Source organism: Notolabrus celidotus, chromosome 18 (assembly GCF_009762535.1).
Source record: "Notolabrus celidotus isolate fNotCel1 chromosome 18, fNotCel1.pri, whole genome shotgun sequence".
In the NCBI taxonomy this organism is placed as follows: Eukaryota; Metazoa; Chordata; class Actinopteri; order Labriformes; family Labridae; genus Notolabrus; species Notolabrus celidotus.
Window position 1 is genome coordinate 29,793,830 of NC_048289.1, and position 25,338 is coordinate 29,819,167.

At 41.6% G+C, this 25,338-nt stretch overlaps 1 protein-coding gene across 2 annotated transcripts; it reads left to right on the plus strand.

Annotated features, from left to right (window-relative positions):
- Positions 1–601: 601 nt before the first annotated feature.
- On the plus strand, positions 602–25,088 carry adam8b (ADAM metallopeptidase domain 8b). Of its 2 annotated transcripts, none has more exons than XM_034707343.1 (24): positions 602–820; positions 1,024–1,179; positions 1,291–1,397; positions 2,892–2,965; positions 3,057–3,132; positions 3,660–3,736; positions 5,018–5,222; positions 8,007–8,072; positions 8,156–8,218; positions 8,307–8,476; positions 8,565–8,646; positions 8,729–8,871; positions 9,685–9,871; positions 10,226–10,315; positions 13,166–13,364; positions 15,315–15,417; positions 16,089–16,254; positions 16,332–16,412; positions 16,492–16,576; positions 19,462–19,582; positions 19,670–19,829; positions 19,942–19,989; positions 21,457–21,492; positions 22,097–25,088. In XM_034707343.1, the coding sequence occupies exons 2-24, from the start codon at positions 1,113–1,115 to the stop codon at positions 22,211–22,213; spliced, it is 2,523 nt and encodes an 840-aa protein (XP_034563234.1). In that variant the 5' UTR covers positions 602–820; positions 1,024–1,112; the 3' UTR covers positions 22,214–25,088. The 2 variants fall into 2 exon arrangements, with proteins under 2 accessions (XP_034563234.1, XP_034563233.1); XM_034707342.1 differs by having other exon boundaries at positions 603–820; positions 21,457–21,507.
- Positions 25,089–25,338: the final 250 nt, after the last annotated feature.

The following is a 25,338-nucleotide window of genomic DNA, read 5'->3' on the forward strand; positions in this document are numbered from 1 at the left end:
TTATATTCTGATGGGGTAAAATGTATCCAAGATCTTTACGTTGAATGCAGTTGTTTGAAACCTTATCTGAACACTTTTGGAAACTTTTCTGATGCTCTCAGAAGGTTATTTTGTCAATATATGTCAATATATTTAATATTTTGTAAGAAAATGTTTCCTGATGGTTCTTCAGATAGATCATTTACAAAGTATAACTCTATGAATATTTGAGAATATTAGAAAAATAAAATTTATTGTAGTTTTTTTTATATTTTATATTATTTTTCAATATTTGAACATCACCCATTAGCCAAGTTAGCCAAAAACAATAAGAGTCATACCGGAAATTGACGAAACATGTAACTTGTCTAAAAAGTTCATACACTGTCAAAAATATAAGTTTTTATTTATTTTGTTTGTTTTTATGTAATAAAATATCACAGATAATGAGTTAGTGATATTTAATTTTAGGTGTAGCATTTATCTATGAGGGAAGACAAACTCCACTCTTAGTTTGTTCCGTTAATTCATTTGAAAGAGTTGCTTTTCTTTGCTTTTTAACATTATATTTGAATGAATTGTCGTATTATTATCATAAATATGTATATCTTTAAATGTTCTATTGTAACAGTAACATTAAACGGTGAAACGAAAAGCAAGACAACCGTTAGGATGTTTATTCACTGACACTGGGCATTTCCAGGGAATAGACGGATCCGGTAACTGAAAGGCGAGACTGGATTCCATAGCAGTAGTAGGGAAAACCAGGAAATAGATGGAGCCATGATATAAATTTAAAGTTTACACAAAATACTTTTACACTTTATCCAACAACAAGAAGGTAAAGTCCAAATGTATTTATATATTTAATGATTTAAATTAAATCAAATTATACTTTGGGGAATGTTAACGGTTATATTCAACGTTAGCATTGTTGTTAATGGTTTGTAACAGTAATACTTACTTAAGTCATTTTAATTAAACCGGAAGTCTATTTTCGGTGTTATTCCCATCATATCTCTCTGACTGGATGTTTCCGGTAAGTGTGTGAGGCGGTGTCCATGGTGATAAGAGTGAACCGGAGGCGGGGCTTTAACGGAACAGCTGGTGGTCACAGACTGTAGTAACGGCAGATGAAGGGAAGAGCCCGAGCAGAGAGCAGCACGATGCGGGTCAGAGTCTCTCTGTGGCTGACATGGAGTAAGTCTCACTTTAATGTCTTTCTTTATTATCATGTAATAATGAATCTACAGGTGTTATAAACAGACTGTATCAGGTAATAACAGAGTTTATTATTATTGTTCTGTGAAGTTTGTCTCGTGCAGTGCTCCGGGATGCTGTCTCACGTGGAGAGGTATGAGGTGATCAGACCTCAGAGACTTCCAGGGAGACAGAAGAGGAGTGTGCAGGACACTCAGGTGAGCACTCCTTATACCTGACAGTCACACTCAGCAGGAAATACTTCACTTTGATTTATCTGACAGCTTTGGATACTTCCAAAAATTAAGATTTTTGCTCACAAAGTGTTTGAAAAGCTTATTTTGAACCATGTTTGTTATAATAACTTTCACCAGTGGTGTACTCAAACCCCTGGTACTCACAGTTTAGGGTGAATTTAAATGTACTGAGGCAGCATTAACAAGAAGGGAAGCCAAAACTTGATTCCTGCATTCTGGTGAATCTTTATGAGACTGTTTGTGCTGGATACTGAATTCTGATAAGGAAAACACAAAACTATTTCTATGATATTGATTATATTAAATATTTAACATAACATAACAAACTACATGGTTATCCAGAGGGTAGTTTTTATTTATTTTTTAAATTTGAGGAGCATCCGGAAGGCACTTTTTTGCATTATATACATTTGAGGGGCATCCAGAGGGCACTTTTTTAATGTTTTGCATTTAAGGGGCAGCAAGAGGGCACTTCTTTGCATTTCTTATATTTAAGAGGTAGCCAGAAGGCAGTTTTTTTTATGTTTTGTACATTTAAAGAGCATCCAGAGGGCACTTTTTTTTGCCATTTATACATAGGTGGGGCATCAAGAAGGCACTTTTTATGTTTTATATAATTTAGGGGCATCCAGAGGGCACTTTTTTTTTTTACATTTCTTACATTTAAGAGGCATCCAGAAGGCACTTTCTAATGTTTAATGCATTTGAGGGGCATCCAGAGGGTTCTTTTTCTACTTTTGTACCTTTTGGGGGCATTCAGAAGGCACTTTTTTAACGTTTTATACATTTGAGGGGTACCTAGAGGGCACTTTTTCTATGTTTTATACATCTGAGGGGCATCCAGAGGGCACTTTTTTAATGCATTTTCCTCTAAAACGACATCAGAAAAGGACGATTTTAATGTTTTATCTACTACAGTGGAATCTAAAAGGGTACTTTAGCCCGTTTTCCTTCCTAACCCTAACCTTGCCTCTTCCCTGAGTACACCACTGACTTTCACTGCATGTGTACAGCTGTAATGGTGGCTGTCAGTCAGAAATGTGACGGCTCTTTTGTCTGTCTTTTTGTAATTTAAAACAATAAAAGGTTAAGTTTACGGAAGGTAAATAGATAAGAGGTTTGGTGCTGGTAGGAAATAAAAAGGAATGTGAAAGTGTGGCTTTGGTCTGAGTAATAGTGACCCACATTTCTTACTAAATATAGAGTTCTTACTAACCAATCTTATCTGAGCGGAAGCAATACATGTTTGAAAAGTGGTAATCTAGCTGATGATATGTACTTTAATTTGAGTCAAATCTTGAACTTGTTACCCTGACATGAAGTAGAGTATCACTCTGGTTATATTACCTTTTCCAAAGTAAAGGATGTGAGTGCTTCTTTTACTTTAAAATGATGTAAATGTTCCAGTTTTCTGTTTTTATTTATTTAATGGTTATTTCATTTTTATTGTACCAGCTGTATCCTGACACGGTTCAGTACCAGCTTGCTATTGAAGGGACAGATCACACAATTCATCTGGAAAAGAACAGGTACACATTTCTATTCCATTTAAGGATGTCTTTAATTAATAACATGATAAAGAAAGCTTTTAAATGTGTTTTTTTAACCTGTCTTTTAAAGGAATCTTATCGGGAAGGACTACACAGAAACACATTATTCAGAAGATGGAAACAGGGTGACGACATCTCCAGATGAGGTGAGATTCAGGTTTGATTTACCTCTGAAGCATTCAGTTTAGAAATAATGTCACACAGCTCATTCTGTTATGATGCACAGAGATGATGTTTCAATGCAGAAGTTGAAAGTAGTGACTAAGAGTCTGGGAATTATCTGGAATTCAGCATTTTGTGACTTCCCATTTGCAAAAAAAGACCTTAATTGACCTACTTTTTCACATCTTATTATCCACTTCAGAACATACCTTTAAGTACGAATTTTCACCATCATGACTGATGATTTAACTTTAAGCATGTTGTTCCTTCACAGCATTTCAAGGTGTATTAAAAATATCAGTCATCATAGGAAAGGCTCGGACTTTGCCCTCCTCATGTCTCCTCTGCAGTCAAAGTGAATCAAACATGATAAAGATCTGACATTCCTCACACGTGACTCATCGCATACTTTCATGCAGATAAAAAACAAAGACGCTCTGTGTGTGTGTGTTCAGGAGAAATGTGAAGTATAAAATACCTCCTGTTTGATCTAATGATGTTCGTCCTTCAGGAGCACTGCTACTATCACGGCCACGTCCAAGGCATGAAGGACTCCTCGGTCAGTGTTGGGATTTGTTCAGGAATCAGGTCAGAAATCTGAATATTTCTACATCTTTAAGTTCCTGTTTGTAGTTTTCCTCTTTCTTAATCACCAGTAAAGTTCCTCTCGTACTTCTGTAATGAGTTTGTGTTTTTATAGATCGTTACTAAACTTCTACTTCCCCATGTGGAACTTTTCCAATGACCTTCAAAACATCTTAATTTCTTGTTATATTTTTTAAAGTTATATTTTTTTGGCCTTTTTGCCTTTATTTTAATAGTACAGCTGAAGAGAGACAGGAAATGTGGGGAGTAGAGAGTGGGGGAAGACATGCAGGAAATGGTTGACCGGCTGGGAATCGAATCAGTGACCCCTGCGACGAGGACTATAACCTCTGTATGTGGGGCGCTTAGACCGCTAGGCCACCAGCGCCCCAGAACATCTTAATTTCTTGTTATATTTTTTCACTGAAATTTAAATAACTGTCCTAGTTGTATTGTTGATTACAGCTCCTAGTAGCAGATTCTTACCCCTTTTTGACCGAGGTAGTTTCAGGACCCGTTCGGATCCGGTGCTCAATTGAGAACTGTTTTTTCGTGTGTTTCGTGCTCCAGCATCTGGCAAAAATAGAAGTCTTGTGTATCTGATCCGAAGGGCTCTGACCTGCTGGATCAGAGAGCGGATCCAGTGGAAGTTAACACATTGACTAGAATAGAAACCGATCAGATCCGGTGACGGATCAGAGACGGACCGGACACAGATCTGGTGGAATTTCGGCCGTGATATCTGTTGACTACTAAAACTCCTTACAGGAGCTTTAACATTACATTCTTTTGAACCGGGACCTGGTTTTGCTCTGGAATGAGAAATAAACCTTCTTCACATCTTTAATCCTCGCTCTGTCTTTGGTAAAAGTGCTTTTAATGTCTTTGCTCCCTCTTCTTGGTTTGAGCTTCAGGGTCGCCTGAAACTGGATTGTTTAATTGGATTGGAGGATTTTAAAACTAGGATAAAGGATGATCTGATCAGCTTGTGCTCATGTTTTAGAGCTTAACACTGCTAATTTATAAATCGATGTAATAGTTACTTGTCACTATATGTTTTGTCCTGTTCTATTTTGTGAAAACTCCCTTGTAAAAGAGACTTTGTATCTCAGTTGGACTATTCCTGGTAAAATAAAAATTAAAAACAAAAAATCCTTTAATATTTGAAGCCATCAGAGTAATGAGACATCTGGCTGTTTAGCTGTTCCTGTGATTTTAAAGGAGCTGACTGACATGAGTGCCTTTAAATTAAGCGACATGTCTTCTTGGATTTTTCCTTTGCAGTGGTTTCGTTCGAGCACGGCAGCAGGTTTATCTGATCGAGCCTCTGGGACGCTCTGATGATGCTGATCATGCAGTTTACAGATGGGAGCACCTGAAGACCAACGGCACCGTCAGCTGCGGCTCATCGTCCAACACAAACACCTCTGTACTGTACGACCGAGACCAGGACCTGATCCCTGCTGCTCTCTTCAGGTCCAGATCATGGGTGAGAGACTGTTTAATCTGATTCTAATGGGAGGTTCAGGGTTTTTTGAAAAGTAGGCTGCACTTTTAATCCATTTATGAAGGACAGGACAGACACTGCGGCCTCAAATTAAAGACAACACTCTCCTTTAAACAAAAACATTGATTTGATTTAAAAACGGCTTCAAGCTCATGAAAACAGGAAGTTCATCATCACTCTGAACTTTCCACATGCATCATCTGAGGACACAGAAACCTCAGACTGATGTGACGACAGATAACAAACTCACAAGAACACCTACAGTCACAGTCAGCATGCTGATGAGTTCACCTCACGGCACACTGTGAGCCCGTCTTCAGCAAAACAGAGGAAACCATCACCCCATGTTCCGACCACAACCCGGCCCTCATGAACCCTCTAACTGACACTAACACTAACAAAAAAAAAAAGGTCTCAGCTCCATTTCAGTGCAGTTTGAGGCTGCAGTAATGTTAAGTCATGACATGCCACCATGCCAACTGCAGCCCAGTGTTAAAGATCAATTATCTGTGCAGTCTGAGTCTGCTGATTGTGATTGTTGTTGTGGTGAAACTCTTTAAAGTATCGCGTCGCTCGCTGATTTCACCAAACAAGATCGATTGTTCCAGAAAACTCACAATCTAACACACTCGAAGGCATGAACAGCAGCAGGGTATCTGAGCTATATTGCTCCCAGCTGTGGATAAAACGTAAAGAAAACAGCATCAGCATTGAAGCCAATTATCTTTGGACATCCTCAGTCTTACCTTCATGCCTCGGGGTCATGCAAGTCCTGCAGAGACGGCCGACTGCAGCTAATCAGCCTCTCTGCAGAGCGGATGAAGCGCTGCAGCCTGCCCTTATCTTTGACAGACGCTGTTATGACTTTGTGTGTTTGAGAAGATAACTACGACAAGTTATCATCAACTGAGACACGAGACGTCCTTTATGAACATGCAGAAGGTCTATTGTTCCTTTTGGTTTCTCTGCTGTGTGCATCAATCAAAAAGTGCATGTTACCTAGTTTTATAATTTTACAGACAAACAAGAACACATCGTACAATGACAACCACTAGAGTCCAATCCAACGTGTACTGAAATAAGTTATGTTGAAAATAAGAAAACAGGAAGGACTCATGAATTAGAAAGAAGATATATGAAAAATAAATAAATATAAATATATTTTAAAAAATAATAAAAAATTAAACAAGAAAAATAGAATAAAAATAAAATAAAAATAAAATAAACAAATAAATAAATAAAAAATAGAAATAAATAGAAATAAATAGAACTAAAATAAAATAAAATAAACAAATAAATAAATAAATAGAAATAACATAAAATAAAATAAATAAATAAATAAATTAAAAAAAGAAATTAAATTAAATTAAATACAATAAAATAAAATAAAAAATATTTTTTACAAACAAAGCCTTGAAAGGAATTTTTTCAACTTGCCCTATGAAATATATTACATTAGTCCTCAAGAGAGGGAATAGAATTTACAAATGACAGCACAGGACCCCACGGGCCTCATGTACAAAGGGCGCGTACGCACAAAGACGTGGCGTACGCTCTTTCTCACGGCAAAGTTCAGATGTATCAAGAGTGAAATGACTGTGGAAATGTACGGTGCCTCACGCCAACTTCATGGCGTAAGCATGTTTCTACAGCTGTTGATCCTTGCGCAGAGATTCATACATCTGGATATTTTTGTGCGTACAACGTTTAATTGATTTGAGCGTACGCCATGTTTCACTAGGAAATCCACGGAAGTCTTCGTATAATCAATCATCAATCAATCAATCTTTATTTGTGTAGCGCCAAATCACAACAAACGTTATCTCAAGACTCTTTTACAAACAGAGCAGGTCTAGACCACACTATGTCAAATTATGAACAGAGACCCAACTTCAAGACAGGGTAAGACTCAGTCTGACCCCACCTTAATCCACCATGAGCATTGCACATCGCAGTATTTAGCTAGTTACAGTGGTGAGGAAAAACTTCCTTTAAATGGCAGAACCAGACTCATGTTAGACAGCCATCATGCCTCGACTGAGTTGGGTCTGGAAAGACAGATAGAGGGGTGTAAGAGAGAGAGGTGATAGTGATGACAGAGTAGTAGAAGCTGTTGCCGCTGGAGTCCAGCACGTCCGTATCAGCTGGAGTCCAGATCGTCCGCAGCAGGAGGACGTCTACGGCAGCTCAGAGGAATCTACGAGACAGTGGAGCTCAGGGACTCCAGAAAGGTCTATGGTTAGTAACTTTAATGGGACAGGCAGAGTTAAAGTAAGTGATGAAGGGGTTGGGGGGAAGGGGGTGAGCTAGGATCCCAGTGTGTCAGTGCGCCAGTTCCCCCGGCAGTCTAGGCCTATAGCAGCATGACAAAAGCTGGTCCAAGCCTGAGCCAGCTCTAACTATAAGCTTTATCAAAATTGTATAAGAGGCCCCTGGTCTTTTTAAAATGATCTGAACAGCCTCTAGTACTATACTTAATTTTCTCTAAATAGAGGAAGGACATTAGGTCCTTAGCCAGGAATTTTCAGATGGCGGTTTATGATCCTTCCATTGTAGAAGAATGCGTCTGCGCGCCACATGAGAGGCAAAAGCAATGATATTTCTTTCCCTGACAGAAAAGTAAGTGAAGTCCTCAGGGACACCAAAGATTGAGATTAAGGGGCTTGGAGGTACAGGTTTTATTGTTCCTTTTGAAACGAGACTTTGAATGTTGTTATGAAACTTCTCTGACCTGAAGTTTGTTCTCTCTCTCTCTTTCTCCCTCAGAAAACAAAACCAGCCTCAGGGCCTCAGAAATTTGTGGAGCTGTTTGTAGTGGTGGACAACACTGAGGTAAAGTCTCACTCTCATTTCTTCACTACAATAACTCTGTCATTAAATTGACCTTAACGTTCTTGTTCCTCCTGTTCCTCCAGTATAAGCAATATGGAAGTGAGACTAAGACCCGTATCCTTGGAGTCGTGAACCACATCGATAAGGTAGCGTTTTACTCTTGAGCTTTCTGTTCCTTTTTCCTGCTCTCATCCCTGACTCTTTCATCCTGAGTCTGTCTCGCTCTGCCTGCAGTTGTATCGGACTCTGAACATCCGTATCATGCTGGTGGGTTTGGAGATTTGGACGTACAGAGACCACATTGATGTCAGCATCAATTCGGAAACCACTCTGGACAACTTCCTCTTGTGGCGGCAGTCTGAGCTTCTGCAGAGGACGAAGCACGACAACGCTCAGTTTGTGACGTGAGGACCGGTCTTAGATGTCTTTGTAATCTTTAAACTCATAATGCTGCCAGTTTGACCTCATGGTGGACGTGTGTTCTCTCAACAGAGGCAAAGTGTTTGAAGGGGACACAGTCGGACTTGCAAATAAGTTTGCCATGTGTACTGAAAACTCTGGTGGAGTTAATCGGGTATGATAAATGTGCATTATATGAGTATTCTTATGATGTATCCTGTTGAAAATAGAGAAATAATTGTGCATTTTTCCTCCAGGATCACCACAATAATCTCATGGGCCTCACCTCCACCATCGCTCATGAGATGGGACATAACTTCGGCTTGTCTCATGATGCTGCAGGTTGTGTTTGTGGTCCATCTTACAGCACTGGAAACTGTGTGATGGCAGAAAAGCTCAGGTAAGGACAATTTAATATGTCAGGAAGAATCATTTTAGCAAAAAGATCCTCTCTGTCTTTGATTTGGACCATTGTCCCAATCAAGACCCAACATCAAGACCGGATAAGATCCAGTCCCATCTTACAGACGGACTCAGTCTGATCTCATCTTAATCCACCATGAGCAGAGCACTTTGCAGCATTTAGCAAGTTACAGTTGCAAAGACAAACTTCCTTTGACAGGCAGAAACCTCCAGCAGGACCAGACTCATGTTAGACACACATCTGCTGAGACCGTGTTGGAGAGAGGGATAGAGGGAGATGAAGAGAGAGAGAGAGATGATAGTGGGGAGACAGATAGTAGTAGTTGTAGCAGCTGGAGTCTGGCACGTCCACAGCAGATCCAGAGGAACCAACGAGACAAGGGAGCTCAGGGACTCCAGAAAGGTCTATGGTTAGTAACTTTAATGGGACAGGAAGAGTTAAAGTAAGAGACAGGCAATCTAAGCCTATAGCAGCATAACTAAGATCTGGTCCAAGCCTGATCCAGCTCTAACTATAAGCTTTATCAAAAAGGAAAGTTTGAAGCCTACTCTTAAAAGTAGAGAGGGTGTCTGCCTCCCGGACCCTGACTGGTAGATGATTCCAAAGGAGAGGTGAAGGCTCTACCTCCCATACTACTTTTAGAGACTTAAGATAAGATGAGCAGGTTGTAAGACAAAATAACGACCCCCTTCTTGAACACACTGCTGTGATGCTCAGGTGGCCACATACTGTTTGCTGCTTTAATCTTTCTGTAAGATCAGGAAGTGAATTCCCTCCGCTCCTCTTTAGGACAGGAGCTCATGCGTTCCCGGAGTTTTTCAGCAGCTGCAGCGTGGATCAGCTCGCTGAATTCATGGAGCGAGCTCAGCCCAGCTGTTTAACCAAACCCAGCTCTGCTCGGACCATCAGTGTGGGCTCTCTCTGTGGAAACGCCCTGCTGGACCCCGGGGAGGAGTGCGACTGTGGCACAGTGGAGGTAAAACTTTCAGTGACCCAGATTAGTCATCTCTTTTAGACCTTGGAAAGTTTAAATCTATCCTGTGGTGAAGGAAAAAGCTATCCAGATTTGGTGCGTTAGCTGACTGGTGTGGTTTCCTCAGAGTGAGGTCACAGCTAATAAAAAGGATCAGTGATGATTCAGTGCATTCAGAGTTTAGCCTCAAAATTAAAATAGTTCTCGTGTGTGCTCATGTCTTATCAGAGCAGAGACTTGGCAGAGATGGTGATTGTGTGAGGAGCTTTGGCTGAACTGTTCTCACTGCAATGCATGTTCAAGGTGGAAGTGGATATGCAAACATGACATGACTGAATAAGAATGTTATTTTTACAGGAATGCAAGAACTCGTGTTGTGATGCATCAACATGTCGTCTGACTGAAGGATCCCAGTGTGCCCATGGACAGTGCTGTGACAACTGCCAGGTAATTCTGTCACCACTACCCATTTAATCCTCTTTTTACAGTGATTAACCAGCTGAAAAACATGGTTAAAACAGATGTTAGAGCAACATGAGGCGTCTGTAGGCGTGTTAGGACCTCTGTGAGGCTGCACAGAGGCTCCAAATATGGTTGTGGTCCATTCAACAGTGGTTTAAATGTTTACTCTAAAGAAACACAACGGTTAAACTCCCTAGAAGAAAAGCAGAGAGATAGACAAAACCATAACGGTTCCTCCTCTGAGGACCAGGCTATCTGAACAAACTTTTCTGCAAATCCAAGAAGTAATAAATGCAAAAGAATGTACATGCTATCTGAGACAACTGTGACCTGCTGTTTGCAATAATGAAAGACTCAGGAAAACAACAGAGTGAGTCGGATTCATCCTCTGGGAGCATGAATATCTGCACCAAATTTAATGCCAAAATGTGTTGAGACATGTCAGTAAAAAACCTCTTAGCTCCCTAGATGAAGAGATTTTTAATCACAAGGGTTAAGTGAACAAAGGTTCATCCTCTGGGAACATGAATGCACCAAAGCTGAACAACAATAGGGTCTTATTCTGTTAACACACTTTGCTGAACAGGAGAAAATGTTGTTAATTAACAGGGTTTAGTGACCAAGGGTTCATCTTCTGGGAGCATGGATGTCTAAACAAACCCTTTTTCCAATCTGTCCTGTAGATGATGACATATTTCATAATTGATAATAGAAAAAATAATAGTGAGCCAAGAGGAATAGTCTTAAATGTAACAAAGACAGAGGGATGTATCCTCTGGGGAAATGAATGTCAGAAAAACAAGTCACTTAAGCTGATGTTTATAGATTTGAGTCATGGTCAGTCCCAGTCACAAAAGTTGGTCCTGCAGTTAGAACTAGACAAAGAGAGGAAACAACAGTCGCTGGGATTTATCCTCTGGGAGCATGAATGTCTGCACCAAATTCAATGCGATAATGTGTCATGACATGTCAATAAAAACCTCTTGGCTACCAAGATGGAGAGATGTTTAAAGCATCAGGGTTACGTGAGCAAAGGTTCATCCTCTGGGGACATGAATGCCCCAAAATTGAATGACAACAGTTTAGTTTTTTTCAATTAACACACTGCTGCATGGGAGAAAAGGTGGTTAATCACCAGGGTTAACTGACCAAGGGTTCATCTTCTGGGAGCGTGAATGTCTAAACAAACCTTTTTGCTAATCTGTCAAGTACATGATGTCATATTTCATAATGGATAATGGAAAAAAAATAATAGTGAGCCAAGAGGAATAGTCTAAAATGTATCAAAGACAGAGGGATGTATCCTCTGGGGAAATGAATATCAGAAAAACAAGTCATTTAAGATGTTATTTATAGATTTGAGTCATGGTCAGTCACAAAAGTTGATCCTGCAGTTAGCACTAGACAAAGAGAGGAAACAACAGTCGCTGGGATTATTCCTCTGGGAGCATGAATATCTGCACCAAATTGAATCCTTAAATGTGTTGAGACATGTCAGTAAAAAACTCTTAGCTCCCTTAATGGAGAGGCTTTTAAACTCCAGGGTTAAGTGAGCAAAGGTTCATCCTCTGGGGAGCATGAATGTCCAAACAAACCCTTTTTTCCAATAAGTCCCGTAGATGATGACATATTTCATAATTGATAAGGGAAAAAATCAAGATGAGCCAAGAGGAATAGCCTTAAATTGATCAAAGACAGAGGGATGTATCCTCTGGGGAAATGAATATCAGAAAAACAAGTCATTTAATCTGATGTTTATAGATTTGAGTCATGGTCAGTCACAAAAGTTGATCCTGCAGTTAGCACTAGACAAAGAGAGGAAACATCAGAGTAACTGGGATTTATCCTCTGGGAACATGAATATCTGCACCAAATTGAACGCCAAAATGTGTCAGGACATGTCAGTAAAAAACCTCTTGGCTCCTTTAATGGAGAGGCTTTTAAACTCCAGGGATAAGTGAGCAAAGGTTCATCTTCTCGGAGCATGAATGTTTAAACAAACCCCTTTTTTCCAATAAGTCCTGTAGATGATGACATATTTCAGAATTGATCAGGGGCAAAATCAAGATGAGCCAAGAGGAATAGTCTTAAATTGGAGGGATGCATCCTCTGGGGAAATGAATATCAGAAAAACAAGTCATTTAAGCTGATGTTTATAGATTTGAGTCATGGTCAGTCATAAAAGTTGATCCTGCAGTTAGCACTAGACAAAGAGAGGAAACATCAGAGTAACTGGGATGCATCCTCTGGGAGCATGAATGTGCACATCAAATATCACTGTACCAGGTGCTGAGACAGAAGGAGAGATGTTTCATGGTCAGGGTTAAATAGATAAACCTTCATTCTCTGGAAGCATGAATTTCTAAACAAACCTTTCTTTTGATCCAACAAGCAAATATTTGAAAAATGTTTTTAAAAATATGTATCAACAGTCTGGAATCCACTAAGGATTCATCCTCTGAGGAAAATTTGATCCTGTAAAAATGTCAATGCATGCTTCATGTCGATCGTCAAACAAACAATTCCAGCAGCACAACTCAAGACTGTAGACAGTAAAGAAAGCCAGATCACCCCCTCGCTCCCAGCGGACAGAGTCCAGACTACAAAGAGATCAGTCAAACAGACACACCCTGCTGGAGGAGGTCACTCTGAAACAGCAGCAGCTCAATAATAACAGGAAACAGAGGGTGATCTGCTGCTGTGTCCGTGTAACTCACCACATCCTTCCTTTTAATGATAATTTCAAAGACTGGAAGGGACAATCATAAACTGCTCAACCAACTTCTGCTTCCCTTTAATTCTTACTAAACTCCTGTAATCTGCTTTGACTCACAGTTCTCTCCATCTGGAAGTGAGTGCAGAAAGTCGGCTGGTGACTGTGACCTGCCTGAGTACTGCACAGGAGTGTCCGAGGAGTGTCCCGAAGACAGCTTTGAAATGAACGGCAAACCGTGCTACGAGCAGGCTCAGGGATACTGCTACGACGGCCAGTGTCCCTCATACGAGCAGCACTGCTGGAGGCTGTTTGGACAAGGTACACTTATATCTTCAATAACAAAAACAAGGTTCCCTTTTTCATCTGAACACTCAAGCTGAGGCCAGGGAGCTCTGAGTATACACATCTTTGTTGTGAATCCAGCGTCACATGGTGGTGTTCCTGCAAGATCATTACAGTGATAGTGAGAGTTTTTATGCACAGGAAGACTTTAATGAATAGCACTCTCACATTTACAAAGACGTGCATTTACATCAGTGACGTTTGTGGCATTCAAGTTCAGGAACACAACGTGATGCTGTAACCCTCCTACCAAGTCATAAACACAGGCAGCCCGGCAAAGATCAACATCTCCTGAAAACATGTTTGACTTCTCGCCAAGCTCTCAGTCCAGTTACGTAAGAGATGAATTGCTCGAAGCGACAGCCTTGTATCCAGTATGCCTGCAGTGCCAACAAACAGAGCTCTGCAGGGAACATGTCTGAGCTCCAGGACACTCTAACAAGCTCTTTTTTGTGTTTGATGGCATGTCAGTGAAAACAACCAGAGTCCAAAGTCTGCAGCATGTTAGAGCAGATCTCATCCACACCTGAGCAGAGCTTCCAATACCTGAGGGATCTCTGCCAGGTCAGTGGGTGAGGCTTATTCTTAGACTTCAAGCTCCTGTACAGAGGAGCTCCAGAGCGAGATCGTGCCTGTTGTTTCTTGAGTCATCTAACAGTTTGTGGAAGTTATATCCAGGCCAAGTTTCATCATAACCTCCACAAATACTGAGTCTCCTCGGGTATCTCTGCTGCTCCTGCTCAGCCTTTATCTGGCACCAAATGTCTTCCATATTTCGTGATTAGAAAACGCAAAAATGTGTTCCATTATCAACAAAGACCCAACATCAGGACCGGATAAGATCCAGTCCCATCTTACGGACAGGACTCAGTCTGATCTCATCTTAATCCACCATGAGCAGAGCACTTTGCAGCATTTAGCAAGTTACAGTGGCAAGGACAAACTTCCTTTAACAGGCAGAAACCTCCAGCAGGACCAGACTCATGTTAGACACACATCTGCTGAGACCGTGTTGGAGAGAGGGATAGAGGGAGATGAAGAGAGAGAGAGATGATAGTGGGGAGACGGATAGTAGTAGTTGTAGCAGCTGGAGTCTGGCAGAGAGGAACCTACGAGACAAGGGAGCTCAGGGACTCCAGAAAGGTCTATGGTTAGTAACTTTAATGGGACAGGAAGAGTTAAAGTAAGAGACAGGAAGAGAGAGGAGAGAGAGGGAAAGACAGGATCCCAGTGTGTCAGTCTAAGCCTATAGCAGCACAACTAAGAGCTGGTCCAAGTCTGATCCAGCTCTAACTATAAGCTTTATCAAAAAGGAAAGTTTGAAGCCTACTCTTAAAAGTAGAGAGGGTGTCTGCCTCCCGGACCCTGACTGGTAGATGATTCCAAAGGAGAGGGGCCTGATAACTGAAGGTTCTACCTCCCATACTACTTTTAGAGACTTTAGGTACGATGAGCAGGCTGTAAGACAAAACAACAACCCCTTTCTTGAACAGGCAGAAACCTCCAGCAGGACCAGACTCATGTTAGACACACATCTGCTGAGACCGTGTTGGAGAGAGGGATAGAGGGAGATGAAGAGAGAGAGAGATGATAGTGGTGAGATGGATAGTGGGAGTTGTAGCAGCAGGCTGTCTATGGCAGAGATCCAGAGGAACCTGAGCAAGTCCTGGACACATTTATTTGGTGCATGTCATCCCAACGTTCTCCTCCCCATACCTCTATTCTCTTTTCAGCTCTTCTGTAATAAATACCAAAAAGTCATTTTACAAATATTGCAAAAGGAAAAATGCTGGCTTCAATTTTTTATTCACACTGGCCTCTCTTTTTTCTCATCATTCAAACTTTTTATCCCTTCTTTATCTTCTGTCCTAAATGTGCTTCTGTTCTACGTTGGATAGACTCTGAATGTTATTTCTTTCTCCTCAGGGGCCAGAGTTGGACCTGATATGTGTTTCGACCTGAACAGACGGGGCGAAGAGGGCGCTAACTGCGGGAAGACCAAACTGGGCTACGTCTCTTGTGCAAGACCGTATGTATCATCTTTAAGGGCTCTGTCTAGTCTGACTTTCTGTCCGGTGTTAATCCCATAACGACCCTGTGGTTAACCTGGCTCACAGAATGACGTTTTTGTGTTCAAACCTGCTCAAAACTCCTGAAAACTTCCCGAAATGTTCTGGGTTCGGCTGCTTGTGTGAACAAGAACTGTGGAAATTTTCACTCAGACTGTATGGGGGGGATTATCAGCCTGTGGTGGAGCCTGGTGAGATTTCAGGGAGAAGTCAGGGTGAGCAGAAAGGTGGAACATTTTCAGTAAAATGATGCATGAGTGAGTGAGCAGGTGGGGATGATACTTCTTTCAAACATCCAGTGCAAACCTTGAAGTGCAGCACAAAACATGAAGGGATCAGAGAAGATATCTGCACATGTGTCCGTTTACATGCACCATTGATTTAAATCATATTAAATTAAATGAAGTTAGGTCTTTAGGATCTTGTAAAAATGTTTCACACTCTGCAGGACATGTGTGAACAAAGAACTTTGGAGACTTTTGGAGGCAGAGATCTTGAAAATCCTCATAAAATTTGAACAGTGCATCATCAACAGAGGCTTAAAGCTGGCAAATACTGCAGGAAACGTTGCTGTGTGGACCTGTTCTTCATGTTTGTGTCACATTAATATGGTTATATTCTTTTTTTGCAGGAATCTGAAGTGTGGATCTATGTTTTGCGGCGGCGGAGGAGAGTCCATCACGGGTAAAAGAGCGTCCTACACTGTGTACGGCTTCGACTGTAAAGTAGCCGTGGATGACGACAAGACCAGAAACATGGACATGGTGCCAAAAGGAGCCATCTGTGGACCAAACAAGGTAAAACACTCACAGGGGAGACATTTCTTTTGCTTTCATTTTGAACATTTTGCTGAGAAACAAATGTTTGTGTGCAGGTTTGCCTCGACAACAAATGTGTGGATGTGTCCGTTTATGGGAAGAAGGAGGACTGTGCAAAGAAATGCAACAATAACGGGGTAAGAGAGCGAAGTGAGAGAGCAACAGTCTTCTGGACAAAATGTAAAGTGTATCTAAAGGATTTCTTTTGCTCTTCAGGTGTGCAATCATAAGAAAGAGTGTCAGTGTAGTCCAGGCTGGGCTCCACCGTACTGTGACATCCAGTATGCAGATCTATCTCAAGGTACGGGACGTTTCCTTACTTCTACATATGAATGTTTGCAGCATTATGAGCCGGTCTGAAGGTCAGCTCTCGGTCAGAGCAGCCCGGATAAAACCAGGTCACAGCTGCAGGTTGAATCATTCTTCCAGTAAAAAGCAACATGAATGATTCATTATGACTGATCTCTTGTTTCTCCCAGCGCTGACCTCATTAAGTGTTACTGATACACCTTCGAATCCACCTCGGTCAACGTGGCGTTCCTTCTCAACGCTACACTTCCCTGAGTGTGACGTTTAAACAGCCGTTTAGAAAGTGGAATATTATATTATGACCTCTAACAGGAAGTGTTCCTGCAGATTATTGTTGCATCAGATGAAAATAGTTTGAAAAATGGTTACACAACTGTTCTTGGTAAACAGTGAAGATTAAATCTAAGAGGAAGAGGAGGCATTTTACCACAGAACTGACCAAAATTGTGAAATTCTCAGAACTTTTTTTTCTTATCTCTCAGAATAAATTATGACTTGTGAAATCAGAGAGCTCAGTGTGCGGCTTGGAATAACGCTGAAATACAAACTGACAGCACAACAGTTTGACTGAATGAAATAACACTTTCTGAGTGACAGAACAACCTTTGTCTTCCTCCTTTTGGCCCAAGTGTTTACCTATTTTGAGGCTTTATGACATATAGGTGATGTTATGAAGTGAGTCATTTCATATTCATCTAAATAAATACCAAAATTCAGATTAACCGACTTGTTTAAAGCAGGAGTTCCCAAACTTTTCAGCCCGCGACCCCCACTGTCCCTCAAAGTGATTTAATGTGACTTCATTTAGCTGGTCTGCAGGATATAAGCTTACCTATATGAGCATGTGTCTGTGTTTCCTGTGCTGTTATGAATGAACCTGCTGCTACTGATGCTTTTGATAATTAACTGTTCACTAACCCGAAACTGAGGAGTCATCTAACAAAGAGAAGGGCAGAAAACTCATTACATGTTCTATTTTCAATTTATTTAAAGTTTAGCTACTATTTTTGTCCATATTTTTTACTATAATGGGTAAAATGTAATATTTTCAGATAACTTAAAAAAAAACACTCTGGAAGACATCTCACAACCCCCCATTTGTGTCTCAGTTTAACCAGACAGCCTACATACAACTTTATCTCCATTTACTAGATCAACATACTGACAAACCACGCTGTGCTACCAAACCACAATCTAACACCTGTGCTCGTTTACATCCAGGTAGTAGAGCTTTATGGGAGTAGCCTTTAACTGAAGCTACAGCCCCCACAAGTGGACAGAGGCTTTGCTACAGTTTCGACACAATATATGACCCACATTTCAGGCCTACATTTATCAATCAATCTTTTTTATACAGCACCAAATTAAAACAAATGTTATCCTCAGACTCTCTCCAAACAGTGCCGTTTTAGACCGTACTCTATGTTCTATTATTAAAAAAGACCCAACATCAAGACAGGGTAAGATCCAGTCCCATCTTACAGACAGGACTCGTAAGTAAGTTACGTAAGAGATGAATTGCTCGAAGCGACAGCCTTGTATCCAGTATGCCTGCAGTGCCAACAAACAGAGCTCTGCAGGGAACATGTCTGAGCTCCAGGACACTCTAACAAGCTCTTTTTTGTGTATGTTGGCATGTCAGTGAAAACAACCAGAGTCCAAAGTCTCCAGCATGTTAGAGCAGATCTCATCCACACCTGAGCAGAGCTTCCAATACCTGAGGGATCTCTGCCAGGTCAGTGGGTGAGGCTTATTCTTAGACTTCAAGCTCCTGTACAGAGGAGCTCCAGAGCGAGATCGTGCCTGTTGTTTCTTGAGTCATCTAACAGTTTGTGGAAGTTATATCCAGGCCAAGTTTCATCATAACCTCCACAAATACTGAGTCTCCTCGGGTATCTCTGCTGCTCTTACTCAGCCTTTATCTGGCACCAAAGGTCTTCCATATTTTGTCATTAGTAAATGCAAAAATGTGTTCCATTATCAACAAAGACCCAACATCAAGACAGGATAAGATCCAGTCCCATCTTACGGACAGGACTCAGTCTGATCTCATCTTAATCCACCATGAGCAGAGCACTTTGCAGCATTTAGTAAGTTACAGTGGCAAGGACAAACTTCCTTTAACAGGCAGAAACCTCCAGCAGGACCAGACTCATGTTAGACACATATCTGCTGAGACCGTGTTTGGGTTGGAAAGGACCTACGTTGTTATATGATATTAATAATTTGTTTGATCGACTTGTAATTCTGGTGCTGAATTCTGATCTTTCAGTCAAGTAAACCTGATGAAAATGGGAGTGTAAGGGGAGGCTCTGGCTCTGCCTTTCTTATCCTCTTACATCACATCTCTTTACCTCCTCTCTCTTTTCTTTCCTGTCCTCTCATGTGGGTTTGATGGACAGTGAGAGTTAGCATGGAGGGGACACTGGATCTAAGTGTCGAGCCTCCCCGAGGTGTCATGAGCCTTACATGACGAACACAGGGAGGTGCCCGTTAGATAACGCTGGTGTAACCCACCATGATGAAGGTTACGTAACATCTCAGGGGAGCATGAATATTGGGTCGTGATGGGATGAGTTTCTCCCCTGAGTGCTTGCGCTTTATATTAAAGCACTTATACATGATGCTTCTTTCAAACTCAGTGTAACCCAGAGGACTGAACTGAGTCACATGCATCTTTATCCTTAAAGAACTGCCAGCAGTGTGCTTAAAGATTAGCACAGACATAAACAACTTCCTTATAAATATACGTATATGAATACACACTATTTAAAAGTCTTCATACGTTTAAATATAAACATGAAGCAGCGTGACACGGAGTGGTCATTAAAAACAACAGGGCTACTGTTTAACCCTGAAACTTCCCCTCCTCTGCAGACCAGAGCGGGATAATAGCTGGTGTGTGTGCCGTCCTCTCCGTCCTCCTCATCATCACTGCTGTGATCGCCGGTCTCATGTGCTGCAAGAAGGACAACATGGACAACTACACATCCAAAAGGTAGCTTGTGTGTGACTTTGTGTCCCATGAAAGCTGGGCTCTCTTTTAGCTCTCTTCACTCCTCTTTAACACGTTTTGTCTCGACAGGAAAGTGCACTCCGCTCCAGGGAAGCTGAACCCGATGTTCAAGGAGCCGAGCGTTAAAGACCGGCCTCAGATCAGTCTGCCTACTTTCATGGAGTCAACAGCGACACAAGCCTGCACTCCACTCATCGTCACAGTGACTCCCTGCAGGCCGGCTCCACAGGTACAGAGAGCAGACTCGTGTTAGACACTCACTTATGTGTGTGGGCTGGTTGCAGATTTACAACGTCAAACACAAACTTCTGTGTCACTCACAGTGTTTCTTCTTTTTCCAGCCGCCAAAGAAACCGTCCGCGGCGTCGTCTACCTCACAAACTGAGACGGTAAGCTTCACAGAGAAACACAAACCTGCCATGTGATCTCATGCATAATGCAAAAGATTCAGAGCTGGCACCTTGAGTCTGCTGCAAGAGTTTAAAAGTCAGATTAAATAAAACATGGAGGAACTCAGCTGCATTCCTCCAGGTTGGTGTGCAACAGCTTAAAAGATAAGGCTGCTTTAATCTCACAGAATCTATTGAGAAGAAAAAAACCACAGACACTTCATGACTTCTCAAGCTCCTTTATTCCAACCAGACTGTGTCAAAACATCTCAGATATTAAAGAATGAAAATAAACAAAGACTCACAAGTAGCTGAAAGTATCTGCCCACTTTGATTAAGTGCATTAGTCCACATTTGCTGCTGCAGAAGCATCGCTTCAAAATAACCTCAAATGGAACATGTCAGCCTGGGATAGAACAGCAATGTGACTTATTGATGTACTTTTTTGGAACACATACATTCTTATACTGCCCAAGTCTCTACATACATCCTTTGCTCTGTTCACACATGCATTAAACTCCTGGATATGGACCAAAATGATCTGGGTCAGCTGCATGTGTGAATGCAAACTGCTGAAATTTCTCAGCCAGATAGGATCCCATTGTGTCAGTCTAAGCCTATAGCAGCATAGCTAAGAGCTGATCAAAGCCTGAGCCAGCTCTAACTATAAGCTTCATCAAATCAGGAAGGAGGACACGAGGTAAAAGGACGCTGCAGTGCTCACCGTGTCTTTTTTTTGGGCCTTTAAATCAACGCTACATTTAAAAAGACGCAAGGTATCAAGTAAGAGTGGAAAGATACATTGGCAAGCAGAGAAGAGGATGAAGCAGCTGCACACAGATAATACAGCCAGCATCCCTTCTTCCACTCGCTCACAGGGAGTTTGCATTACCTGTCTTGAGCCAGCTCATCAGATTTTTTCCCCGCCATCCTCCAAGTAAAATCTTCACAAGAAGTCAAAGTGTCAGGGTGAAATATTCATCTGTTTGCACTCACACATGCATCTGGAGTCAGTCGTCTCTTAATCTGAAGGTTGGCGGTTCAATCCCAGCTGTCGCAGTCCTTCGGGCAAGACACTGAACCCCAAATTGCTCCTTGTGGCAAAGCCAGCGATGGGCACTTAGTACAGCAACCTCTGCCATCACCGTATGAATGTGATGAAACATTTACATGCAGCTCACACTGAAAACTTTCAGGACTGTGTTGCATGTGTTAATACAGCTAAAGCATTAAAATCTACTCTCTCTAACATCGTGGATACCTTGTAAACATCAGACTCTGACTTCTGCAGCATCCTTATTTAATATCCTGCCTCCTGAAATGTTCCTTTCCCTTTAACTTATCCTTTTAACCCTGCGTCTGTGCTGCAGACTCACTTAAGTCCTTATTGTTTGGTTTCATGCATTTCAGTGTTTAGATGGAACATTCCTCCTCAGTGACCCCCCCCCCCCTCTTTTCTTTCCACAGACAATACCTCAGCCTCCATGCAAACCTTTACCCCCTGTGAGTAAACCGCAGGTGAGTCACGCTGACCGATGCTTTCTCTTTGCACACCATCGATATCCTGTTCTTTTAATTCCCATGAAATGAAGTGGTGATGCTGCTGCTGTGATAAAGCTAAGTTCTGGAGTTTTATGAAGGATCTGGGATGTTTGGTGATCTTTGATTTTCTCTGGATTTAAAACTTTATAGCCTCAGCACATTCCCTTCCCCTGGTGTTCTCAGAAACACTTTAACGATCATTACTTTAAGTGCAGCACCTCTGCACCTCACGCCGCCTGCTCCGTGTGTCCTTGCTCGCTCCTGTAAGTGAAATATTTCACAGTGTTGATCTAAACCCTGAGGGCTGCCTCGGTTTAAAAACTCACTCATGTTGAATAGTTGTTTGTCATTTCCTGCCTATTTAAAGTCTTCTTGTGCTGCTGTAGCATGAGTTTCCCCTGGAGGGATCATTAAAGTCTTATCTGGCGGTCGCGGCTCATTTTCTGTCATGGGTTAGACCGCCGTTTGTTTTATTGAGACTGAAACCCTAAAAATACTTGTTATAAATCTCCAAGGTTTAAGAGGTAAACTGTGTCTAAATAAAACCCTTTTTCTTTTTTCACAGTATCAAGCAGCTAAACCGGGTCCTCCTGTCCCTCCAGTCAAGCCCAGTCCTCCTCCAGCTGCCAGACTCAAACCGTGCCATGGGAGGGAGGCCTTTTTCCAGATCAAACGTGTGTGAGTCACTTTTCCAGAGATGTAGTTCGTGACCGCGGCTTCACCGGCGGAGACCGTCTGATGACATGAGACCAAAGAATCACGGCTGCAGTGAAAAACTCTCCTTGAACTCCTGGAGCAGCTGTTTGTTTGTTTGTTTGTGAAACTGTCTCTGTCGTGAGTGTAACGTCAGGGTGACTGAGTTTAAGTGTGAGTGACTGATGCTCATGTGGAAATGTACTTTTTAAATATTTATTTATTGTAAGCGTGAGGGACTGCACATGTTTTTTAGGGGGGTGAAGAAAGAAAGAGGAGGAGGTGCTGCTCAAGCAATGATTCTTTAAGTACTCTGTGCACCTTAAAGTCAAAGTGTTGAAGACTTTCAGGCGCATGATTGTCATATGAGTCTGAATCTTTTTGATGATGGAGGTTACGCCGCACTAATGTAAGCCTGAGCATTTCCAGAAACAGATAAAAATCACAACAGAGAGCAGGAAGAATGTTTTTATGGTTTCTCTGCAGAGTTCTGTTACTACGACCAAAGAAGAGAAGAAAAAAAAACATCTGCAGAACTCTTTTTTTATACAATCTCTTTTAGAGTAATGTCCAAAAACAAACATACTGTTATCTCATTCTGCAATATCCTATTTTTAAAACTTAGCATCAAGTGTTTGCGTCCATGTTTTCAATGCAACTCTTTCTTTTAGCTCTGTTTTTGGTCACCACCTCCCAAAAGTGGATACTTGCTCTTACTTTAGCCTCTAAAAGCTCCACTTTGTTCCCCACTTGTTCACTCAGAGACTGCTTTGTCTCTGTTAAGTCAACCTTTACAGCATTATGTTTTTCTTTCACATGTCTTGTGTTTGTTGTCACCTGAAGGCGAGTCTCAGGAAAACAAACGAACGATTCTCACTGAAGCACTTTTTTATCATTAAGTTATTTTAAAGTTTTGTTTTTATGGTTACAGCCATTCTGAGGAGCTTCTTTATACATCTGTTTAATGTGGTTGTTCCTCTTTTCAACCAAGGCAAACCTGGTTGTAGTTCCAGGCTGGTGCTCGCACTGGTTTGGAGCTGGTTCAACTTGAGAACCAACTCAGCACCAGTTTGTTTTTCCACCCACTCGAGCCCGTGGAAGAGCCATGGCGTCATGACATCACTTCTACGTGACGGCTTTTCCTATGAGTGCTAGCGCAAACTTTCCCTCACAATATCAAAGATGGTGGACAACATATCATGCTTGCTGGTGTTGCTCCTGGCTTTTCGTAATCACATGAAGCCCAGAAGAGAACATTATCAACACTTCTGTGCTACTCGTCGTGCTTTACATGGACGGCGACTTCACCCCTCGCCTCCCACCGCTCGCCCCTGGTGTGAGCAGTTTGCAGTTCTAGACCAGCAACGAGTTGGTGCTGCTCTGGAACCTGTTTTCCTGGCCGGAATCCGGTTCTCTCGCATTCAAAACACAAAAAACTGGATCTCAATTGAGCACCGGCTCCGAACCGGGTAGTGGTGGAGACCAAAAACAGAGCTAAAAAGAGAGTTAGTCGTCAGTCACTGAGTCTGTCTGGCTTTAGTTTTTTTGCTGAGTGTGTAGGGTTCAGTTGTTTTCACAGCTTTGTCTCTGAACAGGACGTCCATTAATTGAGTTTTGACTCAACAATGACTCAACCTTTTTTTTTTTTTAAGAGTTCCCATGAAAGTGAGTAGATGCTCTGGATTATCTCATCACGTCTTGTTCTTATAGTCTCCTTTGTGTGAGTTTTCTGGACCAGAAATGACACCACAGAGCTTTAATGGGCATTCCTTGAGATATCTGGAAAAAATGTGACGACTTATTCTTCACAGGTTTCTACATTTCTTTAATTTGAATCCAATGTTTGTGTCAAACCTATCACTCCCAGGTAAAACTCCACTTCCTGAGGACAAAGTGATACTTGTTTCTCTTTGCTGATTTTATCCTGTTCTTGTAAGAAGTGTTTTTAGATAAAAAAAATCTCATCTTGCTTTCTTTTAATGTAACTAGCATAAATCACTGTGTGCATTCGCCGTGAAAAATATGAACAAAGGCTGTTTCTGCAGCTTGCATTTCATCTCTTGGACACAAACACTAATTACAAAATCAAAACCTACTCACATCTGCAGAAAACGTTGTAAACAAAGGTTTTTTTCGTACCACTTCAGCCGGGTTGGTGTCTGTTTTTCTTTTCTTTTTGCTCTGTTTTTGGTCTCCACCACCTCCTGGGGTAAATCGCTCGCTCTTCAGCTGCTACATGCTCCCCTTTGTTCCCCCGTTACATTGAGTCCCTCTGTTTTTTGGTGCTGTAAGGGTGCAGGGCAATTTTGCAGCTTTTTCTACAACAATGCAAAACAAAAGTCGTACTTAAAAAAAGCCGAATTGTATTTGTGTGCAGTCGTAAACCTGTGCCTGAAGCCAGTCTGTGCCTCCCTCCCTGATCTTTCTTTCCTCTGAACCTGTGAACGGTACACACACACACACACACACACACACACTGAGGGAGGCCTTGCACAGTTCAGATGACCTGTGGGTGTGACTGTGCTTCACCTTTAACACGCTCCCTGTGTTATCTTCAGTCCCGGGTGTCGCGGAGCCTCGAGGAGCCAGTATCAGATTTTTTTACTGCACTGAAATCATTTTTAGAAAATCAGTTTCTGAGTTTTATACGACGTTAGTGTCACTTCTTCATCAGAGGGGCCTTTGTTTTAGAATTTAAGTGCACTTTTTGAACCAGTATGACGTTCGAAGCAGAATGAGGTGATTGTGTTGCATTAAGAGATTACATAATTAATCACTGTGAAGTTAAAACATGATAAAGGATTGATTCTCTGACTGTGTTTTTTATGTGACTTGCATAAAGATTAAAGGTTTTTCCTCTATGACTGTATTGTCCTGGTTTCTCTGAGCTGTTTCTGTCTTTTCCTGTGAATCCGTTTTATCCCCCAGCTGAGGACTCCTCTATTGTTCTTCTGTGACTACATGTGTTTACAGTTAGCTGGTACTCATTGGTCTCCAGTGAGAGGCTGAAGGAAACGAGCTGAGAAGCAGCGGTGAGTCAGAGCTGAGCGGATGAGCTCAGACTCTCATCATCTGGACTTCCTGCTCAGGCCTCTTAGACTGCTGGACCACAGT